General features: G+C 36.8%; 1 protein-coding gene across 8 annotated transcripts in view; it reads left to right on the plus strand.

Annotated features, from left to right (window-relative positions):
• khdrbs2 (KH domain containing, RNA binding, signal transduction associated 2) overlaps positions 1-25,563 on the plus strand; it is an 84,070-nt gene that overhangs the window by 32,682 nt on the left and 25,825 nt on the right. For all 8 annotated transcript variants that reach the window (XM_067421095.1, XM_067421094.1, XM_067421096.1 and 5 more), the window contains exons 3-6: positions 3,773-3,889; positions 9,192-9,338; positions 16,070-16,197; positions 18,315-18,513. In XM_067421095.1, the coding sequence (XP_067277196.1) occupies positions 3,773-3,889; positions 9,192-9,338; positions 16,070-16,197; positions 18,315-18,513 (591 nt within the window). The remainder of the gene's footprint in view (positions 1-3,772; positions 3,890-9,191; positions 9,339-16,069; positions 16,198-18,314; positions 18,514-25,563) is intronic.

Genomic DNA, 25,563 nt, shown 5'->3' on the forward strand with positions numbered 1-25,563 from the left:
AGGACTTGGATAACTATAGAGGAGCAATTTGCATCAATTTGCATCTGTTGAGATTGGGACAGCAGAAGAGAATGGCACTCTTCTAGAACAGCACTCTTAGTGCGCCACAAAATCAAATCCAGACACAATGCATTAGAGAGTAGAAGACAGATTTTAAACTCTTAAGACTCTTTTTGAGGAAGTTTAAATTAACAAGCAAAGCTGGTCTTAGTGCAGGGATTCTCAACCTTATTTGGTCTGTGACCCATTTTTAAGTTCCAAAATTCTTGAAACCCTGCATTAGAGAACGTGGCAATCTCACAGGCTTAATTCTTGGCAAACGAGGTCTATACCTGGAGAGAGCTAACCACTGGCATTCCTATTCTATTCTATTCTATTCTATTCTATTCTATTCTATTCTATTCTATTCTATTCTATTCTATATCTAAGAAAATGTCATGTGCATGGTTACGTTAATCTCAGGGCGGAAAATGCTTTTTGATGCACATCATGTAGTTGCAGCATACATGATGACGTGTCAACAGAAATGTCTCCGATAGGATGACTGTCAGTATGATGTTAAAATGTTTCTGGCGGCGATTGTGCCAATATGAAGCTGATCAAGAGCTCAGTGGTCTTGAATGGCTTCTGAAAAGATTTTGACAGAGAAATCAATGTAATGCACATCGGCAAGCGCCGAGCGCAGGTGAAGGTCCCTGTCAAAGGGACTCATGTGTGAAAAGTCATTTGTTCAGCCAGCCGCGCACACACTCTAAACTCACTGCGGGCTCCAAAAATAAGTGATTCTGCATGACAGCACAGTGAATAGCCATCCGGGCTTTTTAAGTTATCAATAAACACTGCAACGCATGCTTTCCCAGGATTTCTGCAGTGTTTTCAGACATACACACTTATCTAGGCTCTAGAAGTGTGGGTCAGTGATCTATTCTCCTTCACAACAGCACACCATGTGTACTTTCTTAGGAGTCACATTTGCTCATAATAAGCCAATGCGGTTTGACACTTATGCCTCCGGTTGTCAGGTTTATCATCCTCAGCCTGTCAGTGCTACATAATGCCCATCATTCTGTGCCCTGCCTCTGCCGGGGACTGCGAGGGACAGCTTGCATCGCTTCAAACCTCATCCAGCACTGAACTGTGCCCCCTAATAAAGCCTAAATTGCCCACCGTGGAGCAGGAGAGTGACTCCAGACATTCATTAGCTTAATGAAAACAGGCCACTCCACTGCAGCCGCCCAGTGAGCATCTTCACACTGTGGCTGAGGCAACCATCTGCTCCGAGGCACCCAGCCAGCTGCAGAGTATTCCTGTCATACACACCCCATTGGAGGAGATGCAAACAGCACACCTCCACTCCGAGAGAGTTGGTCATCAAGCTTTGGCGCAGTGCTGCAGTGTTGCTAAATATACTGCCCTACCCTCACCTCAGCCTTTCACCTGAAACTGTTTTCATTTGCTTCGTGGCTCCAGCCAAATTCAGTGACAGTTCTTCTGCGTTTCGCCTGCTAGAGTTCCCTACAGCTGCATCTACAGCCTGACTGGGAAGAGCATGTGTTGAGGAGTTTCCAGCCATGTGCTAGGCAGGGTATGTCAACATGTGTTATAGCCAACTGTTTCATTCTGGCCGCCACAAATCAGATAACCTTTACAAATATTTGAAGGGCAAATTTATTTTACTTAGTGATGTCTGACTTATTAGTCTGGAAACTAACAACAAGTAATAAACTCTTACCTTGTTCCACACAGAATGCTTCATTTATGTTATAGTTGGTCATATTGTCGACGGTCATACACAATTTGTTTATTTTTTATTTCTATTATTTTATATTTTGAAATGCTTTCACTTATCAGCAATAATCTGCTGATTGTCATCTTTAAATCAAGACCAAACTTAAATCTATATTCCAAAGCATTCATGAATTACAGCCCTTTAAGTTTGGATAGTGCATTTTCATGACTATTCTCAAAAAGGGGGGTGACAGTTAAGGGGAAACAAATGCTATTACGGCAAACCCCCTCGTGGAAGAAGAACGCCGTCGTGTTTACAGTTGTGACAATGAGCGCTTACCAGGATCAACTAAATGCTTGAATTTTAAAAGTATGTGAAGTTCGCGGCTCCATTGTTGCAGTAAACTTGCACAACATTCTTAAATGAATAATTTATAGATGCATGCCTGCTGGTCTTTTATTGCAGGGACATCGGCTTTACATTGTCACGCCCCTATACATGACGTGCAAAAGTAACTCTGATTAGTTGCGTTACATGCCAGTCAAACGTCCTCTTGGGTGGTTCTTGGCCAATAAAATATGCAAAAAAAGTCCAGACCTTCTACCGTCAGTCTGAAGGTCTGGCTACGCAAGACTACTCTTGAATAGCTTTAGCATGTTAATGAATATAACAATGCTGGTCCAATGTATTTGGTCAAATTAGATCTACTACTCATGCTGCTGCAGAGCAATGGAGTTGCTACTGCCAAAAGATACAGCATGTAAGCATGTAAGATATGCTTCTGCTGCTTGAATATGCATACATAAATCTCATGCCAGATCTAGACAGGTGGGACTGGGGGTGGTTGAGGGCAGGCCTGCAGGGCTACCCTACAGCAACCCGAACCAGAGTATTTAAATGTTGAGCAAGCGAACTCATTGGCTCCAGAATCAGCAGAGGCCAATCAGTTTGTGCCATGTGGTAATGATTGCAGTACCTATCAGCCTGTGCCATCTAGAGCTTTATGGCTGAACAAGATTTATATAACTAATGTATAACGATCTGTTTAGATGCGTTTTCAACATCCAAAAGGTCACTATCTTCTGTTTTATTGACCTTAGTAAAGACCACAAAAAAGCTTTTTTTTTTTTTAAAGGTTTCTCAAAAACATATTCAATCTAAAGTGAATTTAGAGGGGCTGCTGGCTAAGGGGATTGTGGCAATACATCAGAAAAAGTGATGAACGCTGAACATGAGCAGACAGTGATGAAGTGAGACTGTTATAAAGGGAATTTGACGCACCATTTTATACAAGGGCACTTTTTCTTACAATAGCAGGATTTATTGACTACTTAAGATTTGTTGTTATCATGGGCATTAGACAATCCTCAGCCGCCCAAATCTGATTATAATGTGTAAAAGACTCTGTAATCCCTTGAAGATACAGTTATATGATGCAGAGATGTGAGTAAAACAACAGAGGGAGGACGGGACGGTGTGGGCCAAGTGTTCTCAATGACCGCTGATCTGGTGTGTGACTGAAATGTTAGTTGCTGCCCCAAGGCAGTTACTGGATAGCTCATCATCTGTGTAGTATTACTTGAATCCCCATTGGAAATGAACTCATTACGATATGCCTCATTCAAGCATGGCCTCCTGGATCGTTCTGAAGATCCCTTTTGGCATTTGGTACATGTTATAATATCTCTGAAAGCAGCGGAGCCCAACCACTGACCCCAAACATCGATTAGACACATGAGTGGCTACAGTGCCCTACAGAAACAGGTGTAGACTCTCACATCTTTTTTAATCATTTCTGACAAACTTTTCAAAAACTGTGAAAGCTGTAAAAATGCGCTTGATCGACGACTGCCACAGGTTTAATTTTGAGCCAAAAAAGATTTTTTCATTCTCTCACTGTAACTGGTTTCGTGCATGATGGGAAAAACCAACTTAAGTTTCTCGAATGTTTTTTTTTATTGACTGTGAGGTAACTGAGGCAACCGTCTAGGAAGCAGGCAGTGTGAGAGACCAACCATATTGCCTTTTCTCTCCTTATTACAGTTTAATTTTGTTGGGAAACTGCTGGGGCCCAGGGGCAATTCCATGAAAAGATTACAAGAGGAAACGGGAGCAAAGATGTCCATCCTCGGCAAGGGTTCAATGAGGGATAAAGGCAAGGTAAGATGACTGGCAATAACTAAAATTTTTCTCCCTGTGTACTGTATAAAATTAATGCTTCATCAATGCTTTGAGAATTTATATTATTGACACTGATTTGTTTGTACCCATAAATGCCTTCATATGAAAAAAGCAAACTACCTGCCTTTGATTAGAGCTGTTTTAAACCATTTGTTGATTTTGGTCTATGAGAAACTAAAATAGCTTCTATGGAAGCCTATTTCTGCCACCAAAAAAAAAATAATAATAATCTTGCTTTGCTAAATCGTAATTATGACATTAAAAGACCAAATTATGATATAACAAGTCATTATGAGATAAAAAGTTGTAATTATGAGATTTAAAATGAATAAAAGTCATAGTTTTTATTAAAACTTAGAAATTTGGACTTATCTATAATAATGACTTAATATCAATAATTAAAATGTGTTAACTGTTGAAATAATACCAAGTCATATTTTTTGGTCATAATTATGACTGTTTATTATCTCGTAACTTTGATCTTATAATTATGACCTATGTCAACTTGTACATTTTGTCATAATTATGATTTATCAAAGCATGATATTGTTTCCTTATTTGGAGGAAATGTGCTTCTATAAACTTGTACATGCTGTGCACACTGCATTTATTCCAGAGCAGAGTGCTTTATCCCTTAAATCCTGTAAACCTTTCATTTCTGAGAGTCTAACAAGCATCAGAGCTGACAGAGCAAAGTGTGAGATGACGCTGAGACTGAAGATCATTACCTGCACTATATGCACTACATAGAGGAGGAAGTGCTGTTTTAGCATTTACTGACGTACACATTCTTGAAAAGAGAAATATATCACACACAGACCTGTGTAAAGTAGCACATAGCAGGACTAGCACAATAACTGAATAATATTTATAGTTTACTAATTTCATTGTATTTTAGCGTGAGTGGGTAAATGATTAAACATTCACTCACAAATAGTGTAATTTGGCTGAAAATAAAGCCTGTTCTTAAAAGTTTGAAATGGTTTGATTTTCTTTCTTGTGTTGACAGAAAGTTTGGGACATATAGAAGGGCTTTAGTTCCGACATTGTATTAAGGTATAATGTTCCTATGCATTTTACTACATTTTTAAAACAAATTGTCAGCTTTTAGAAGTGAATTAGTAAATACACACTAGACTAAAAACCACAAAACTCAGATTTTGATTTCAGACCCTTTGAATGTTCATATGACAACAACTCAGACTTCAAAATAATAATGTTAACACCTAAACAGACTTGTGTTTTCTTTGGGGAAAAACGGTGTTTTGAGGATTATCAATATCACTAGTTTATAAAGAAGATGTTGAGACTACATTATGGATCTTTCTTAGTGGATCTATTTTAAACATGTGCTTTGGATTGAGCGGTGGTGAGTGAATTGTTTAGAAATGGAATTTTGTGATTCAGCCAAACAGCTGCCCTAAGAGACATGCTGGTCATTTACCTAGCCAGAGTTCGTTCCAAATGTAATATTTCTCGGTTTGCTTCTCCTGTCATCTCATAATAGGCCAACCTGAATTCCCCAGTTCAATAAATTGTTCATTGAATGTAATTTTATTGATTATAAAAACATTCATATCAAGCAAATATTAGTTTTGTTTCATGTGGTGTATGAAATAGAATAATGCAATAAGAAAAGCGAGGATGTGTTCTACAGTTAGGCACAACTAAAGCATGAACACTTGGCATATTATTATATCATTCAGTTGACTTGCATATTTAGTGTTGAATGTTGTTCAACCAAGAGCAATAGATAAGAATAAACCAAAAAATTTGCCAGAAAATTTCTGTTTGTGCGATCAGCAATGTTTTTGTGCAGCTACCTATTATATACACAAAAGCGGCTTTGTCCTTATTTGGTCTCTAAAAAGTGTTCAGAACTTGTTAGAGGAATAAAAAGTGCACAGTGCAAAACACTGTGTCAGGTTCACACACCACCTGCAATCTATTTTAACCAGGTGCTACAAGTAGTTTTAGCACTGTGATTCTTTTCAGCACAAAAAAAATCCTTTCTATATAAATTAAGCTCTATACAATGTACCAACTGTATTGAGTTTTAAAGGTCCCGTTTTTCGTGTGTTTTTGAAGCCTTGATTGTGTTTACAGTGTGCAATATAACATGAGTTCATGTTTTGCGTGTAAGAAAAAACAGTATTTTTCACACAATTTACTTATCTGTACACCGCTGTTTTCTCTGTCCTAAAAACGGCCTGAGGATTTCCATGTTCTCTGAAGTCCCTCCTTCAGAAATACGTAATGAGTTCTGATTGGGCCAGCGCTTCCCGTGTCGTGATTGGGCAGCAGCTTAGCGCACTTTGCCCGGAAAGGTCCCGCCTCTTACCATAACGGGGAGATGCAAGCGCTCAATGTGCGCTCTTCTCCACGTGGGAGAGCAGCAAGACCACGGCCCCTTTTTTGCATGTTCTTGTGGGCGGAGGGATAGTCGACAAACTGTTCTTGTGACGTCATTCCTAAAGGAAGTGCAGGGGTGTAGTCCAAAGCAGCCGTTCGCTGTAGGCTTTGAAAGGGAACTTCTGTTAGATAAAATATCTTGCTTGGCATTGAACTTTGAGCTTTATAATTTTGCAGGTATTATTTATGCTCTAACAGCAACATTTCACACTAACTAAAGTTTGAAAGATGGGATCGCAAAGAACGGGACCTTTAAATATTCTTATTTTTATCTCCTCTTATTTACATGCACACGTCTGTGTATTTGTAGCCTTGCATTCATTTATACATTTGCATCGTTGCAAAGTGCACACAGCCCCACTTTTACCTTTATCTGATTTACATAATTCCTTAAGTGAATTGTGTGCTCAAGCAATGCAGATAGCATGCAAATAAAAGATGCTTTTAAGGCTGTAATCCTTTTTTAATGAATCCCCCCACAGACTTTAAACATATAATATGCATATTGTTTAAATTCTTTCTTCATTGAAATAACTTCATAGAAACAAACAAGACCAATGTCCTATATTGTTAAATGCTAAAAATGTGTCCAAAGAAAAAAACGAGGCCGGAATATCCATTGTTTTTCTTTCTTTCCCCCAAGTAGCTCCTTGGGGAATTTCTCCAAGCAGAGTGTTAATTTTTAAGTTTTATAAACAGACTTTTCACTGGATTTTCACACTCTTTTAACAATGCAGATGAACCGTGGTCGGAAATCTATTTAAATTTATGGCAGAACTCAAACAAGAGCCTGTTGGATTGTTTTAAATCCCAAAGGCAATCATTAATGCAAACATATTCCATTATAAAGAGTCACCTTGAGCTAGTACAGGTTTGTTATACATATGAAATTAAGAGTCTGCCTTGCATCTTTATGGCCATAGATTTGTCTGTACAGTATCTGAGAGTCCTACTGGTCTTCATATAAAAGACTCTTTACATCCAGGGTTTAGCAAAGCAAAGAATATTGCATTTGGAATGGTTCCCTGTGCAGGTAAATGAACAGCATGTGTTTTAAGGCAGCAATTTGGCTGCAACAAAAAATGTCATTCACCACCATGCAAAAAGACATCTTATTCTGGGGATAAACACAAATGTTATTGCAGACAAAAATGTAACTAAGAAAAAAATCAAATCCAATGTTTATTGTGGTCAACAGTGCTAATTTCAGAAGTAGATTTTATTTAGCTTTATAAGTGTGTGTTTGAATGTTTCAAAACTGAGCTCTTTAACTCCACAGGGGTACTGGATAACTGTCAAGCTTATAAGTGTCAGATTCACTATTTGTACTTTACTGGGAATAAATATGAGGAACCCTTCATGTTGTCATATTTGAAGAGGATTCTACTGTGCTTAGACATACTTACTTGAGTGCCTTTTGAAATGCATCCTGGGAGACAGACCTACCTTTTGAAACAACAGAACATTTTCTTCATGGATTGACATGAAAGGAAAGTTAAAGCTTTCAGACTTGAAACAGAACAAATGTCATCTGACGAACAGTTTTCCAGAGGACTGTAAATGAGGCGTAGAATTTCACCATCTCCTTCCTCCTCTTCTGTCTGTCCATTTTAAGTCAGTCTGGAGACACCCACAGTGCCAACACCTACACACACATTTGTGTCTGCTCACAAAATTACCGTCTGAACTATCGCATCGGCACAATTCGTCACCTTGCTTATATCGGAGGCCCACAAAATATGATTACGCCTCTCAGAAATGTTGTGAAAGCTTAAGTGTCTCCTGACCTTTTATCCATGCAAAGCATGATGGAAAAAGTGCTTGGGTCACTTTGACATGATAGAGAGATGGCATTGGAAAGTGTTTATTAAAGCTGAAGGGGCTACAAGGGCCCGTATCAGTGATCAGGCTTCTATGAATTGCCCCCTACATCAAAGCCCGTCTTTAAGAAGAAGCCACAGCCGAACGGTAATCAACATAAAACAGAAATGTTGGCTGCCGTAATTACAAGCTTTCTAAAGTTTCAAGTTCCATCAAGAGCCACAGAACACCTTCAGAAATCAGAGAGAATTGAGGAACTGAGTACTTCTGTGAAATATCACAGATTTTCTGCTTTTCCAATGGCAGGATTTAATCAGAAAGGTGACAGTGTCAATTTATTTCTGACAAAAAGTCCTCAGGCAGATTTAAACACAATGATTTGAATCTATGTACCCATTATCTCTTACAGAGTGAGGGTGTCAATAGATTCCATTATTCACCCCCAAAAAAAGTCTTTGTGACATTTTGTCAAAATACATTAAAAGAACATCATCGTCTCAAAAAGAGCTTCTTTCATAATGGCATGAGTCACCTTCATGTTGTTCCAAACCTGTATGACAGTTATCCAGTACCCCTGTGGAGTTAAAGAGCTCAGTTTTGAAACATTCAAACACAAGCTTATAAAGCTAAATAAAATCTACTCCTGAAATGAGCACTGTTGACCATATGACGAAATACGACGAAAATCTATGTGGCCCAGTGTTCAATCAATCAATCAATCAATCAATCAATCAATCAATCAATCAATCAATCAATCAATCAATCAATCAATCAATCAATCGACTGAACAAACAAACAAACACTGTGCCACATTGGTTGATCGGTCAGTCAGTAAGTAAGTACAGGTTTGGAAAGATATAAAGGTATAAATAATGACAGAATTTTCATTTTTGGGTGAACTATCCCTTTAATGCCTTTCCAGTTCACTCTCAGTTCAAAATATGCATAATATGGTTAGGGGGAAGAAAAGCACTCTTTATTTAATTCATTAATGATATGATTAATTCGTCACACAGAATTCCTGACTTTATATTTTTTCCATCTCTAGGAGGAAGAGCTGAGAAAAAGTGGAGAGGCGAAATACGCCCATTTGAGCAACGATCTTCACGTTTTAATTGAAGTTTTCGCACCACCTGGTGAAGCCTATTCCCGCATGAGTCATGCCCTGGAGGAGATTAAGAAATTCCTTGTTCCAGTAAGTTTATATGCTTGAATTTCTTGAAAGAGATGGTGAGCTAGAAGCCAAGATGAGATGAGTATATATATATATATATATATATATATATATATATATATATACATTACTTTCCATAATGTAATGATAATAAATTTAACTTTCATATATTTTAGATTCATTGCACACCAACTGAAATATTTCAGGTCTTTTATTGTTTTAATACTGATGATTTTGGTATACACCTCATGAAAACCCATCTCAAAAAATTTGCAAATCATGAAAAGGTTCTCTAAACGAGCTATTAACCTAATCATCTGAATCAACTTATTAACTCTAAACACCTGCAAAAGATTTCTGAGGCTTTTAAAAACTCCCAGCCTGGTTCATTACTCAAAACCGCAATCATGGGTAAGACTGCCGACCCAACCCTGTCCAGAAGGCCATCATTGACACCCTCAAGTGAGAGGGTAAGACACAGAAAGAAATTTCTGAACGAATAGGCTGTTCCCAGAGTGTTGTATTAAGGCACCTCAGTGGGAAGTCTGTGGAAAGGAAAAAGTGTGGCAAAAAACGCTGCACAATGAGAAGAGGTGACCGGACCCTGAGGAAGACTGTGGAGAAGGACCGATTCCAGACCTTGGGAGACCTGCTGAAGCAGTGGACTGAGTCTGGAGCAGAAACATCCAGAGCCACCGTGCACAGGCGTGTGCAGGAAATGGGCTACAGGTCCCGCATTCCCCAGGTCAAGCCACTTTTGGGCTACAGAGAAGCAGCACTGGACTGTTGCTCAGTCGTCCAAAGTACTTTTTTCGGATGAAAGCAAATTTTGCATGCCATTCGGAAATCAAGTTGCCAGAGTCTGGAGGAAGACTGGAGAGAAGGAAATGCCAAAATGCCTGAAGTCCAGTGTCAAGTACCCACAGTCAGTGATGGTCTGGGGTGCCATGACAGCTGCTGGTGTTGGTCCACTGTGTTTTATCAAGAGCAGGGTCAATGCAGCTAGCTATCAGGAGATTTTGGAGCACTTCATGCTTCCATCTGCTGAAAAGCTTTGTGGAGATGAAGGTTTCATTTTTCAGCATGACCTGGCACCTGCTCACAGTGCCAAAACCACTGGTAAATGGTTTACTGACCATGGTATTACTGTGCTCAATTGGCCTGCCAGCTCTCCTGACCGGAACCCCATAGAGAATCTGTGGGATATTGTGAAGAGAAAGTTGAGAGACGCAAGACCTAACACTCTGGATGAGCTTAAGGCCGCTATCGAAGCATCCTGGGCCTCCATAACACCTCAGCAGTGCCACAGGCTGATTGCATCCATACCACGCCGCATTGAAGCAGTCATTTCTGCAAAAGGATTCCCGACCAAGTATTGAGTGCATAACTGAACATAATTATTTGAAGGTTGACTTTTGTTTTGTTTTATTAAAAACACTTTTCTTTTATTGGTCGGATGAAATATGCTATTTTTTTGAGATAGGAGTGTTGGGTTTTCATGAGCTGTATGCCAAAATCATCAGTATTAAAACAATAAAAGAGCTGAAATATTTCAGTTGGTGTGCAATGAATCTAAAATATATGAAAGTTTAATTTTTATCATTACATTATGGAAAATAATAAACTAACAAATGGATGTTTAATGTTGGTGTTGGTTGAAAATGCTGCTAGGCTCTGATAATATCTTTACAAAATTAATTAATTAATATTAATATTTTCTGTTCTTTTAGTTATTTTCATATATATATATATATATATATATATATATATATATATATATATATATATATATATATATATATATATATATATATATATATATATATATATATATATATATATATATGTATATAAAATATGTCACTTTACATTACTTTACATTTACTTTAGCAGGACAGAGAAACAACACGTATGGAAACAGAAAGGGCTTGAATAAAGCATGTTTGGAGATAGATAGATAGATAGATAGATAGATAGATAGATAGATAGATAGATAGATAGATAGATAGATAGATAGATAGATAGATAGATAGATAGATAGATAGATAGATAGATAGATAGATAGATAGATAGATAAAAATATTAGAGGTGATAGATCATTACCGTAAACGACCCTGAGCATTTGGGGTGTGAACCTGTCTGTTGTTTTGACGCATTGCTCACTTTAAACTAAAAACCGGTGAAACTGTAAAACAGAAAAAACAAATTCTAAGGAACTGCGTGTATCCATTTCAGTTAGGATGCTGCCATAAAAGCAGCTGCATGTGTAGACAGCTCATTAGGGTTTGAAGCTAATGTCTTGACGTCTTTCCTTCTTTGAATGTGTTTATGCATTTATCTTTGTCAGAAAGCTTGATTCCTGTCAGAAATAAGACATCAGGCTGCATTTTGAAGTGTTAATACTATCCAGGCAGTCATGTGAATTAAAATACTTCTTGATATTTTACAGCATTTGTTTTATAGAGATGTGACATTACAAAATCACTACTTGGCCCTTTATAATTACCGATTTTGCTAGGCCTTTTAATTCCAGTGAAAACAAACCTTAATGTTATGGCACACTGTACACATTACATTATATTTTGTGCTTCTGACTTGGTTGCAATCGTTCAGGAAGCCCTTCTCTGTTCCAGCATCACAATGCCCTTGTGCACAAAGCAAAGTCTATTAAGAAATGTTTTACTGAGTGTAGCGTGGAAGGATTTGACTGACCTGCACCAAGCTCAGATCTGAACACCTATCCGCTGGGATGAATTGGAACAGACTGTGAGCCAGAACACCTCACTCAACATCATTACCTGCCACTGGTGATAGTATTGTGTCTGGATGGGAGAAAATCTCAACATCCATGTTTCAACATCTCATAGAAAATCTTCCCAGAAAAGTGGAACATGTTAGCAAGGGGAGACTCACCTCCAGTCATTACAGTTAACGTCTTCAAACATTTTACTGTCTATTTAAGACAATAGACCATAAAGACTTTCAGGAAGACTTGCTATTATTCGAATATAACAAAGGCACACATAGATTACCTGTAGCTGATGAAATTGCTCTATGAATTGTGTCGAGTACCATTGAATGAATTGTATAATTCCAGTTTAGCCATGGTTAACATGTCTTTCAAAAACAAACAAACAATACGCCTTTGCAGCTTGTACTGATAGGCCCAAACCTTTGTTGATAAGGCCTACAGAAAGCCCATTATGTGAATACGATTACGCAACCTCACACATGCCACAGAAAAAGAGTGAATCATGCAAAATGCAGATTCTTCAGTAGGTGTGAGTGGGTTCTCCTCAGTGGCAGTACTGTGCATCTATTTACTGTAGTCTCATTAAGAAGGAAACCAAGTAGTTTTTGTAGGAGGAACTCTCCATATACCATTAATACCTGAGAGGATGTAGACACTCGTACAAAAACAAGTTCTTCAATTTTTTTTAGCTTGACCGCCTGACTGTACGCAATTTGACCTTGTGTTTCTAATACTCACTGTTTATATCCTGAATCAGTGCATTACCGCTGTTATTAAATCTGATTCAGAACATAATTAGCTTCACCACGAGACACTCTACATAATGAGTCCATCAGAATGCTCATTACATCTGATCAGTATGAAACACATTTCTGTCTGTCCGTGTGCTGCCCTAATTTCTCAAGGCAAGGAATGTAGTCTGACTGTTAAGGTGCTACGACTTGGGCTGCCCTGGCAACAGGGAAAACCTAGCAAGCGCTGATCCAAGCACAAACGCCATGCACTTCACCTCACTTACCCACACCTCCCCCCTTTCAATCTGGTATAGAAGCTATCAAAATTCCAAACACTGGGTCTTGAATTTCTTTGGTGATTGTCTCTGTAGCTACTAAGAGGATCTTCAAAGGACTGTGGACCTTATTTGCACATATATTTAATTTGAAGAAGACCTGATGCGTATATGCGCATACGTATATGCGTATATACGTATATGCGTATATGCGCTGGTTCATGTTTAGAGCACTCGAGTATGTGGATAATATATGTCCATAAAAACTTGAAACAGGCTTACTCCAGTACGTATGTCTGCATGTTACGTTGTTTGAATTCTCCGCTGTAATGTGATCTCATGTGTAATACAACTTAGTGATTGGGTTAAAAGAGTTCATTCTCATGAATAAATGCTGAGAAGCGCTCAGATCTGGATGACGTAGAATCTCCAGCCCCAGCAGCTAATCACACTCTCCGAATTCATGCTTTGGAATGGTCTACGTCAGATTCTGTAATGGCGTTTCGACTTTTCTTTTCAACCCGGAAGAACAAAATTGCCGAAAAACACAAAAATAATCACTTTCCACGTGCATTAAGTGTTTTCAGTGAAGTACAGCCTGTACATATTGGTTCACATCTCAAAATGTTTTAGGGTTCCATGACCCTTTAAAAACATGTCTCATTTGTCCCATTTCCAAAAAAGTTTTACCAATTAGCACTGTGGCTGCTTGCTCAACAGTAGTGGATGGATATTTATGCAGCATTAGTTTAGTCTTAAAATCTTAAATTCACTTAAATGCTAAAATGCAGTATGATTTTTTTTATTATTATTAGATAAATTAATGTTTATTCAGCAATTATGCATTAAATTCTTTAAAAGTGACAGCAATGAGACTTACAAAAGATTTATATTCGAAAAGAAACGCTGTTCTTTTATTCATAAAAAAATCCTGAAATTTTATTTTATCCTGGTTTCTACAAAAATATTAAGCAGTAGTCCAAGCAGTCATTATTGTTAATAATAAGAAATGTTTTTTTGAGCATTAAATCATCATATTAGAATGATTTCTGAAGGATCATGTGAGACTGAAGACTGGAGTCATGGCTGTTGAATATCCAGTTTTGTTATCACAGGAGTAAATTACATTTTAAAATATATTCAATTCAAATTATAATGATATTCCAAATGTAGCTCTGATGACTACATTTGTAATCGATTAAAGGCAGCTGTTTGAGCATAAGATTCTTCTTTAAAAAACATTTAAAGAAAACAGAACACAATCTAATAAGCATTATATACAGTACTGCGCAAAGTCTTGTTAGTATTTCACCAAAAAAGTTTTTAAGCAGTTATTTTTATATTTTGCTGTAGTGTATCAGTAGACAATATTACATTTAATTTCCAAAACATTCCTTATGCCATTAATTGTAATAATCCACTAAGAGTCTGACAACAGATAATATGATCCACGTGGAGATCTGATCTCATCATCATTGAGCCCATCTCGGATTACAAAAAGAAACACAAAATGCTGAGACGCGGCAACATCTCCAAGACACTTAAAAAACCTACCTGCAAAGCTACAGTACATTTACTGTAATGGTGATCTACATTTCAAAAAATAATGTCATAAATAGATTTTATTTATCAATTAACTTCTAACATAAATTATAAGGTTGTGTGACTAACCTTTGCGTTTAAAACGGCTCTTTTCCCATGCAGTTTTTCAGATGTAGGTTTCTTCAAGCGTCTTGGAGATGTTGCAACGGTTCTTCTGGATTTAGTCTGTCTCAGATTTTTCTGTTTCTTCATGTAACCACAGATATTTGTCAATGATGATGAGATCAGATCTCCGCATGGATCATACCGGCTTTCAGAATCCTTGTGCATACAGAAAATCTTACTGGATTATTACAATTAATGGCAAAAGGAATGCATGGCAATGTAAACTGATATTTCCTGCTGACACACTACAGCAAAATATATAAATATCTGGCTCAGAACCTTCTTTTTTTTGGTGAAAATACTAAGGAGCCTTAAGACTTTTGAACAGTGATGTTTATATTTTTTTCTTCTCCCATAATCATAGATTTTTTTAAAATAAAAAATCCTAACAAAGCCGTCAGAGCTTTTTTCTTTTTTAAAAAAAATCAGGGTAATAGAGTATTAATATATATTTTATATAGTAAACTCTATTTATACTCTATTTCTAAATGTTCTCTAGTCTTAATATAACAATGTACAAGCATGTACAGGATGTACAGAAGCAGCTCTAATGCAATCTTTATTGATTATTGAGCAGATCTCTGTGGAAAGGCCACTCTTCTTTTGCTGTCATGTCTGATATTTGCCTGTACACAGCTGCTGTGCCAAACAGGAAGGGAAAAATAAGTGGCTGGTGGAAATGAGGCTCCGTTTATCTGCCTGTGGCAGCGACATGATAATAAAATAAGCGCTATCCACTCTGTAATCGTCCTTGTGATTCAGGGCCCTGTCATGTTCAATCAAAGGAGAGAGGGACTTTATAAATGCAGAAAGTGGAATTATTCTTTCACAACAATGCACTGATAGCTGATGTCAAACAAAGTTAATAAGCCAGTGCTCTATTTTTCTCCTGCCTCTATCATTCCTCTTACTCTAAATGAAAGATATGTGTGCATCACGGTACCTCATTCTACACCATATTTTCAGTTGGAGTGCGTGTCACATGCCGTTTTGTCAGTATGTGTGCAAAACTGTTTCTTGTCCTCCACATTTGAAAAACAAGCTAAAACAGGTTTCATTTTTTATGCTTATTTTTTATTTTGAAGTCAGCAAAACTTTCTGGCAGTATATTTAACATTCCCTGCCAACGTTCTGGTTGTCTGGTAATGCATTTGAAACTTAGTGCATCCAACTGGATCATTTCTTTTTGCAGTGGTTGAAGAGAAGCATGTCAGATGATATGCACACACAACAGCTTTACCTTGGTATATAAATGTATTTATACAGTTTTTTTTCATCCCACAGGATTACAATGATGAGATCAGACAGGAGCAGCTTCGTGAGCTCTCCTATTTAAATGGTTCAGATGATCCAAGCCGAGGAAGAACCACACGAGGACGTAGCTTACGTCTGACCTCCACAGCCTCCACACGGTACAGTCATTTCACCTCACCACCTCTCTGAAGAATCACAGGAACCTTAAAGGAATAACTCACCCAAATATGCATCATTTATTCATCTTCATGTCGGTCCAAAAAATGTATGACTTTATTTCTTTCAAGGAACACGAAACAATACAGTTGGAAGATTTTTTTTTTTTTTTTGGAAGAAAAATCTGATTTCATTTAAAAATACAATAAAATATCATATAATAATACATCATAAAAATACTGTGGGGCAAAAAAAGTATTTAGTCAGCCATCAAGTTATCCCACTTAAAATCCTAACAGTCCTGTAATTTTTATCATAGGTACATTTTAACTATGAGAGTCAGAATGAGAAACAATTTTTCTGATTTTTTAAGAATTTATTTGCAAATTATGGTGGAAAATAAGTATTTGGTCAATAACAAAAGTTCCTCTCAATACTTTGTTATATACCCCTTTTTGGCAATAATAGGTCAAACATTTTCTGTAAGATACCACAATGTATCTTGTAGTTGAAGTGTAGGCTACCTATGATGAAAATCACAGGCCTCTCTCATCGTTTAAGTGGCAGAACTTGCAAAATTGGTGGCTGACTAAATACTTTTTGCCCCACTGTGTGTGTGTGTGTGTGTATGTGTATATATCTCAATCAGTGTTTCTGATGAAACTGAAGCCATCAAGTTAACCGCTTTGACTCTGACTGTTAACAACCCCAACAAACAGCCAATTTTCACTCCCAAACATCTGCGCTCTGTTGGATCATGAAAGTGCCCTGAGGTTCAGTGTTATTAATCGGGTTAGCAGGTGAAGCTTTAATTGTTCTCTTCAAAAGCATAGCTTATATATACCATCATACATTATTTACACCGTCTTTAATGTTTATTTCATAAATTCCACACTGCACTTGTTCGGGCTTGCTAGAGCCTGTGAAGATCCCTCTAGGATTCTCCCACAACAATGACAGCTTGCGTTACCTCAGGTAGTAATAATAGATTCAAAATATGATATTTCTGTTTACCGTTCCTGGCGGATAAAGCTATAAAGTGCCTCTTCTCCTTGATGGGCTCCTTGTGGTGCCCTGAGAAGTCATTACCACAAATCAGCATGGCAAAAACAACACTGATGAGGCCATTAGTCTCTGTAGAATCTTTGGATTTGGATAGACAGAATGCGGATCTGGACAGACTGAAAAATCTGCCATTCACCAGTGTTGCCAACTCCATCTGCCATGTTGCAACTGTATCCAGATCGAGTATTACTCGAGAAACAGGCAACTTTACCCCTTGATTCATCCTAAAAACAGGAGCGCAACCATGGATCAAAATAAAGCTGTCTCTCATCTTACTGAATGAAACAATGTGTTCTACAGTTCGGTTTTTGATGCCATGCTTCAATGCCACTGTTATAGTGTGTAACCAGAGCAGTGCTGTGAAAGAAAAGAGCTGAGGCAGTGAATATTGCAATAGCTTTGAAAACTCATGGTTCACGGGGCTTTAATAGGCTGTCTGTGATGAAAACACTAGCTAACAGCAGCTCACTATTATAGCACTGCAGCAAATGACTTCACACAAAATGCTAATTTTTCATCTGTAAACACTGGAGTTGTGCTGCACTAATTTTGCATAGTGCTGTCACTGCATGTAGTTCTGCAGAACAGTTAGATTACAGTAAAGCCAAACAATTATGGATACATTTGGTAATAGACTACTGTCAAATTAACACGTTTACTGAAGTGCCTAAGATAATGGCTACAGTGTTAATTGCATATTCAGAAGAATCAAAATTGATACACATTAAGCTAAATGTATAGACACCAAGCTGTTTTAAATATGATTTTTTTAATGCCATTAATTTATTGACATTATTGACATATTGGTTCATGAATACTAATGCACTCTAAAAAATGCTGGTTTAAAAACAACCCAAGTTGGGTTGAAAATGGACAAGCCCAGAAATTGGATTGTTTGAATGGGTCCATTTCTGGGTTTGTCCATTTTCAACCCAACTTGGGTTGTTTTTAACCCAGCAGCTTTTAGACTGTACATATTTTTATTTTCATAAAAAACAGAAATATTTAGTGCTAAAAAATAAAAATAAAAACATTACATTTCTTATGTTTTTAGAAGTCGAGGAGGCGCAGCTCCATCCGCTCCTCCTGGACGAGGAGCAGCAGCACCCCGAGGAACTGTGGGCACGCGCACCTCCACCACCACACCCACATTAACCAGAGGAGTCTCTGCACCCCGGACCAGAGGAACTACAGGGACCCCTGGATACAGAACCTCGCTACTGCAGGCCACACACAAATCATATGATGACTATGTAAGTGAAAATTCTGTGACTTTTTTGGAGGGTGGTTTCTCTACACCAAGAATTTGGTGAACGTTTGCTGATGTTATACTGTAGGCTATATGACCAAAGTCAAGTTGATGTTTATTACCGAAAGTCTTGCTTATACTCCCACACAAACACACTCATAAAGTAAAAGACTTGGCAGAAGAAAGGTTTATGAATCCTTAAATCAAACCCACTGAGGTAAATAGGCAAAAACTCTGAGGAATGGCCTTTCTATTTACCAAAGGTTGAATGAATCAGTGGAGACATAACCCATTCTGATGGATTGAATGCTGTAAGATGTTAGTCCACATATTGACATAATGTAAAGAAAAGCTTTGTCGTCCCAAAAAGAAAGCATCTCTTCCCTCCATTGACTGGCGATGAGTTTGACTATCACTTTCACTATTATAATTATGATTATCATTATTATTACAAATATTATTAAATAGTGTACAACACCTCCACATTGCAGATTTTGCACCCAGGTGTGCACAAGGTTATTTTTGAGAATTCTCAGCCAAGTGAACGTCAGACTCCAACCTAATGAAAAAAGCAATATCTCATGGATTCGATTCCCTCTGAGCTTTTGCCTAATGCAAAAGTCCTATATGTGCAGCGCTGTGGCAGATTGGTCTGTCTGCATGGGGAAATGTTAGAGTACAGACTCATTACCAGCGTGAATTGAGTTCTGCTGGAGAGCCTCTGTATTATGGGAGACATGGAAAACGTGGACATATTTCTGTGAGTAATTGGGTCTTGGGTAGGCTGGTGGAGGAAAGTGGACTAAAAATGAGTAGTTCACTAGGTGCACCTTTCAAAATCTAACCTTGCCCATTTTCAAGAATTTCTCAATCCCTAGAAAATTGCAGTAGTTCCAATAGTTATTTGTGGTTAACTATGTGTATACGTGTATATCTTCATGTTTTTTAAAATTGTATATACATAATACAAATAGAGAGAGAGAGAGATCTGAATTATCAATTTACATTTCATTGATAAGAATCATTTTAGAGGAATCAGTATCTTTCTGAATCATATTACATGTGCGTAATTAAAAGTTATATTACATTATTATCAAACAGTCATGGGAAGGTTTGATGCTGAATGCTGATATATAACTAGATAATGCATATACTGTTGATTGCATAATAATCAAAATTCTTCTACATTAAGCTAAATTTACCTGTTTTTCAACCTGTTTTAAATATGAAGTTTTGAATATGCTTTGAATGCATTAAATTATTGACATAGTAGAAAAAGTTTGTTTATATACTTTCTACTGTATTTTATTTAAATATAAATAAATATAACATATATTAATAATTATTTTAATAAATAATCAATAAGCTTGGTAAACTTGGAGAGGATTTTTGTTTGATAAAAAAAAAAAAAAAAAAAAAAAAAAAACTTATTAAAGATTAATGTCTACATCTGTGCAAGGATATTTATCCAAACACTTAAAATAATATTCACTGCCAGTTATATTCTTTAATTCAATTCACAGCTTAATGGACTACTAATGATGGATAATGTTCCTGATAAACTAAAGTGTGTGAGTGCGTGCATGTGTGTGCGCACGTGTGTGTGTGTTCTTGTTTATATTACATTGTAGGGACCAAATGTCCCCATAAGGATAGTAAAGATCCCCACTTATCAAAAGGCTTATAAATCATACAGGATGAGTTTTTTGAGATAGTAAAAATGCAGAATGTTTCCTTTGATGGGCAAGTTTAGGGGCAGGGACAGTGTAGGGGGATGTACAGTTTAAACAGTATAAAAACCATTACGTCTATGGTGAGTCCCCACAAAGATAGTGAACCGTGTGTGTGTGTGTGTGTGTATACACACATATATGTTTAATAGAAAGAGTCTGGCGGCTTTTTGAAGGATTATCTCTCTGCTATACAAACTTTACTGTCATCCAAGTTTAAAAGGTATAAAATGAAAGAGACAATAATATCCACTGTTGTGTGGCAATGTTTGGCTCTTTTTGTTGGTGAGAATTTGAATCCAGTTAATCACAGCTCTTATGTATATGAGCCGAGCCGTGCCAGACTGCCTCCTCCTCTCCCTCTCAGCACAACAGCTTTACTCAAAGATCACAAGTGCTTTCTCAGAGGGCTCTTCACTCGTCTACAAACCAGTCCGACACTCCTCTATGAGCTGATGCCCCTTTTCTTCCCACAAAATAAACAAACCTCTAAATCTGGCTTAGTAGAAAACTAGATGGATATTTGTGCTGTAACATTTTAAAATAATGTTTAAAGCTGCTTGTTGATTTGTAATTATCCAGATTTTCCTATCTGTTGGTTGTTGTTTGATGTTAAAATACGTTATCCTATTCCATCTTAATATGCATTGCAGAGTGACCATAAGTCATTTGTAGGCGATTGTGTAGGATTATCAAACATTGTTTTTTGTTTGTTTGATTATCCTGACCAGTCCGGCATACCAACAGGGTTTTAACCAATGGTGTTAGATTAGGGCAGGGCTATCTGCTTATCTTGATCAATGGCAAATGTGGAAAGCTGTTTGAGAAAAAAAAACAAAAAAATTAAATTCTGTTGGATAACATTGGATTGTTTGGCTAATTTGCTTATTGTCCTTGTCTTTTGTCAGGTGTGAGGATTTACTATGTAAATATAAAATCCCTTTGATATATGTTGCTCTTATTGCCTGACGAAGACCTTGTTATTGCCTGAAGAAACATTGCTATTTTATTTAAGTTGCATGGGCGCTCAGCAGATAAAGAGGTTTTCTTTATGTCTTTGATTTTTGTGGCATTATCTGACCTTCCCAATATTGGATGTGGGCACATTACCCAAATTTAAAGGGATAGTTCACCCAAAACTGAAAGTTGTCTTTATTTATTCAACCTTAAAGCTACACTGTGTGATATTTTCCCCCATCTAGCGGTGAAATGGTATATGACCATCCAGTGAATAAAAGTTTCTGTTCCTCTCAATTCTGATTTCGTTTCAACTCCTACGATGGCCGATTTAGTCCTAGATTAACATGGCAATCCCCCTCTTCACATTCGACACGGTGCCATCACGGTGCCATCGAGTGTTGAAACGCGAAAGGCGAAGCTTGAATTTACGGGTATGTCCCTCTTTGGCTAATGTACTTTCAAGATGGAGGGGCAACATGGCGACCCACATTCGAACCCCTCACCCGTATGTATTTTCAATGGCATATTATAAACTTACGAGAATACTTTATTACTTGAAAGAAGTAAATATACATTAATGAGCACATATATTTTTGAAAGAACTAAGTGTTTTTAGCTAAGAATAAACTAAAAAATTACACAGTGTAGCTTTAAGTCCTTCCAAACCCATAAGATTTCCGTCCATCTTTGAATCATATTTTTTATGAAACCATAGTGATTTCTGCCCCACCACTAAAATTCTATTCCACCAAAAATTTACCCAATTCACCATATATATTTTTTATAAAGATGTCATATAAATTGAGTGGTTTAATTCATGTCTTCTGAAGTCAAGAAAGCATGTTTGAGCGTCCGTTTTCCATTATTTGATGTGACGTCTGTGTACACACACATTGATCAATGCACATGCAGTGTGTATATGAAGACTTCAGATGCAAAAGCCTCTAAATCCATCTGATGTTTTTCTTTAAAATAAGCATTTTTGTGAGGCTTTCATCTATAGGTTTCTTCCAGTACCGGCACTTCTGAATGAGGTGAGGCTGGGATTTAGTGGGTTTGAAGTGACAGTATATATTACACTTATACTATATGCGGAGAGCATTCACTCAGTATCGTTATCAAATATATATAATGTTTGCATATGTATGTATATAATTTGTGTTTCGAAGATGAACAAAAGACTTACGGATTTGGAACAACATGAGAGTGAGTAAATGATGACAGAATTTTCATTTTGGGGTAAAATAACCCTTTAAGATAAGGACTACACTTCTGAAAATACCTTAGAATTAAAATTTTCCATCCATAATATACTGTTTTAAAGTACTAACAGTTCGAAAATCCAATTAAAAAGCATACAGAATGCATTCTAAGGTCACAACCATCTCAGTGTGGATAAATAAATGAAAAGGGTCAATGACAGTGAAAGAAGCCTTTGAGTGATATCACAGTAAAGCTCTTAGACACACAATCACACACCACTTCATGTGGCAAGAGCCGATTCAACGTGCAAAATAGAATGTTGCGAAAAGGCCTCACTCGCACGGTTCTCACCACGGCAGTAATTGTTTTTTAACAATGGGCTCGCTTACACCGCTGACTTGACATTTTTGAGGTGAACTAATTATTGAAATGGAATTCTTCATGCAGAACTCCCTCGTTTAATAAAACAGATGTACGACACACACCTCAAGAAGAAGTTTAATAATTTCCTGCTGAAGAGAAGTATGTGAAATGCCTAGAGGCTCTGCATATTATTTCAGGTCTGAGAGCTGCATAAAAAAAGGGAAAAGTAGCACTTTTCATGAGCTATATAGATTGCAGTGGTAAAATTGATGTACAGTGCATGCAAATACACTGTACATACTGCAACAGTATATGCACTGGTCAGTGATTACTGAATCAGAGCTCCTTGTCTTGTATAAATAACTCCTATTAAAAATCATTGCAACATGATGGGAAGTAGATTGCTCTGTTACACGAATTGTGGCTTCTGAAGGTTAGAAATAATAGCCTACTCGGCTGTCATCAGCTTACTGAATTAGTTCTTTTATTTGGGTGATTGTAAAAGTTTATGTAACAAGTAATAAGTGCTCCTATATTTATACGGTAAGATCTTTGGCAATAAACAGTCCTGGTTTATTACAAAGCTCCCTACATACATTTTTGTTGCCACTTTCTTAGTACTGGCAAATGAGTGTGCTTTTCATGCAAATCCTGGGCTTTCAGGATTCTCTAAATTGTTATTTTAGCTCTATAAATATTCATGAGGTTGTTCTTGAGTTGGTGGAAAGTGTCTTAACAATTCAGCAAGCTGTTAACATAAATTAATAGACATCTATTATTTGCATTTCCAGGTGGTAAGTATAGTAAGATTTTAATTATGTGGGGGGAAAAATAAATTAAATTAAAAACCGACTCCTGGGCACAGACAATAATCTTTGCCTAAAGCAAAGACTGTGTTCTGTGAAATCTGTTTTATTGAAATATTGTGCACCTGAATATATAATAATTTCTCCACATGTGGAAAAGCACATATTTGCATGAACATATAGGGAACACGTGTAAAGGGAGCAGCTCATCAATGATTTTAATGATCCAAGTTTATTTAATATACTACCTAATTGTGTGGTTATTAATTTCCTAAAGGTTGGTCGAGCGGTTTTGACTAGAAAATGTTTACCTTAATGCTATGAATCACAAACACAGTTTGACACAAATAAAAAGAAGAAAAAACCAAAGCTCTAGTTGAGTCATTAAATAGTAAAACATGCTGTCTCTTCTGTACTCTGCTGCTTAAGATATGCATAGCACTCTTTTATTATTAAGAGGCAATGTTAACAAACCGGTCATTTAGTGGGATAGGACAGAACCCTGACTCTATTACAATGAGGAAAAACTGCTGGAAGAAAAGTTGTCTTTCTGTTTTAATTCTCCTTATTCTTATAAACTGCGTTAACTGAACATGCTTAGGCCTAGTCCACACGCACACAGGCATTTCCTTCGCTTTGGTACATTTCTCAAATCAAACTCACAATTTGCAAAACAAAAAGTGCATTTCGCAAAAAAAAATTGTAATTGCAAAACACCATTGATAACCTGCAAAAGCCACTCTCTTACTCAAAATCCTTAGTTCATCTCTCAAAAGTAAATATCTGTGTCAATGAACATGTCAGTGCCATCAGAATGACAAGTCATTGTGTCATTGTGACAGTCAAATTGTTCAGTCATGTTGTCAATATAAAAGTTTACTCTGGAGGGATGTTCTGATGGAAACTACGGCTAAAGTTTTGATGACAATTATTGCAGATTGTAAGTTACATCTTGGTGTATGTGTGAGTGTAATTGCAAGAGAATGGAAAATATTCAAATTTACACTCTTTACTGCTTTACTGTTTGTAATGTATTTTATTGACAGAACATGTCATTGAGATACAAAAATGAAAAGACAGCACTGAATAGCACACAAAAAAACCTAAAGAAGAAATGTGAACAGAGGAAAAACATGTGGTGCTGTAGAAATATATATATATATATATATATATATATATATATATATATATATATATATATATATATATATATATATATATATATATATATATATATATATATATATATATATATATATCTGCTAGTTGATGCTTCATGAGAATCACATTCGTTAGAGAAAGTCAAGATTCACCTGGGAGCAATTTACCAATTCAGGACAGATTTAGAAAAAAGTCTAATGGAAATATAGAAAGTATAGCAATATGCTTGACATATTATGATAACTTGTTCAACCATTTTGCATGTAAATGTTGCCTAAATGTTGTTGGGGGTGGGGGGTGAGACTATTCAACAGAAACCCAATATAATACATTTTGATCAACATGACATAAGCAAATGATAATGTAGGAAACAACAGAGAATTGTACATAATCATTTGCATGGATGTACCAAATCATTTGCAACTTGTTCAAAGAAATGAGAAACTGCTTTTTTGATGTGCACAAGTGACACAATGATGTGAGAATTGAACAGGTAGTTTTGAGAATTTCAATTCTGATCTGAGAAATGTACCAGTGCGACAAAAAAAAAACAAAAAAACAAATTGCATCCACTGTCAAGAGCTGTCAAGAGCATGCCAAACCAACAGGTGGCAATAATTAACTGTTTATCCGTAATGCCATGTTGGCCAATCCGAAGCCTGGAAAAAAAGGTTATTGCTGGTTTCAAACAAGCCAAAATGTCTAATTTCGCTGTTGACATGAAAACACAAATACAAACTACTCCAAGTATAACGTCGCAGGTTTCCATCTCATCCAAATTGCAATAGTTCCTGTTTAAAAACATGTTTTGAAGATGGTTTGAGCTGGTTT

This window comes from Pseudorasbora parva, chromosome 17, assembly GCF_024679245.1.
Source record: "Pseudorasbora parva isolate DD20220531a chromosome 17, ASM2467924v1, whole genome shotgun sequence".
In the NCBI taxonomy this organism is placed as follows: domain Eukaryota; kingdom Metazoa; phylum Chordata; class Actinopteri; order Cypriniformes; family Gobionidae; genus Pseudorasbora; species Pseudorasbora parva.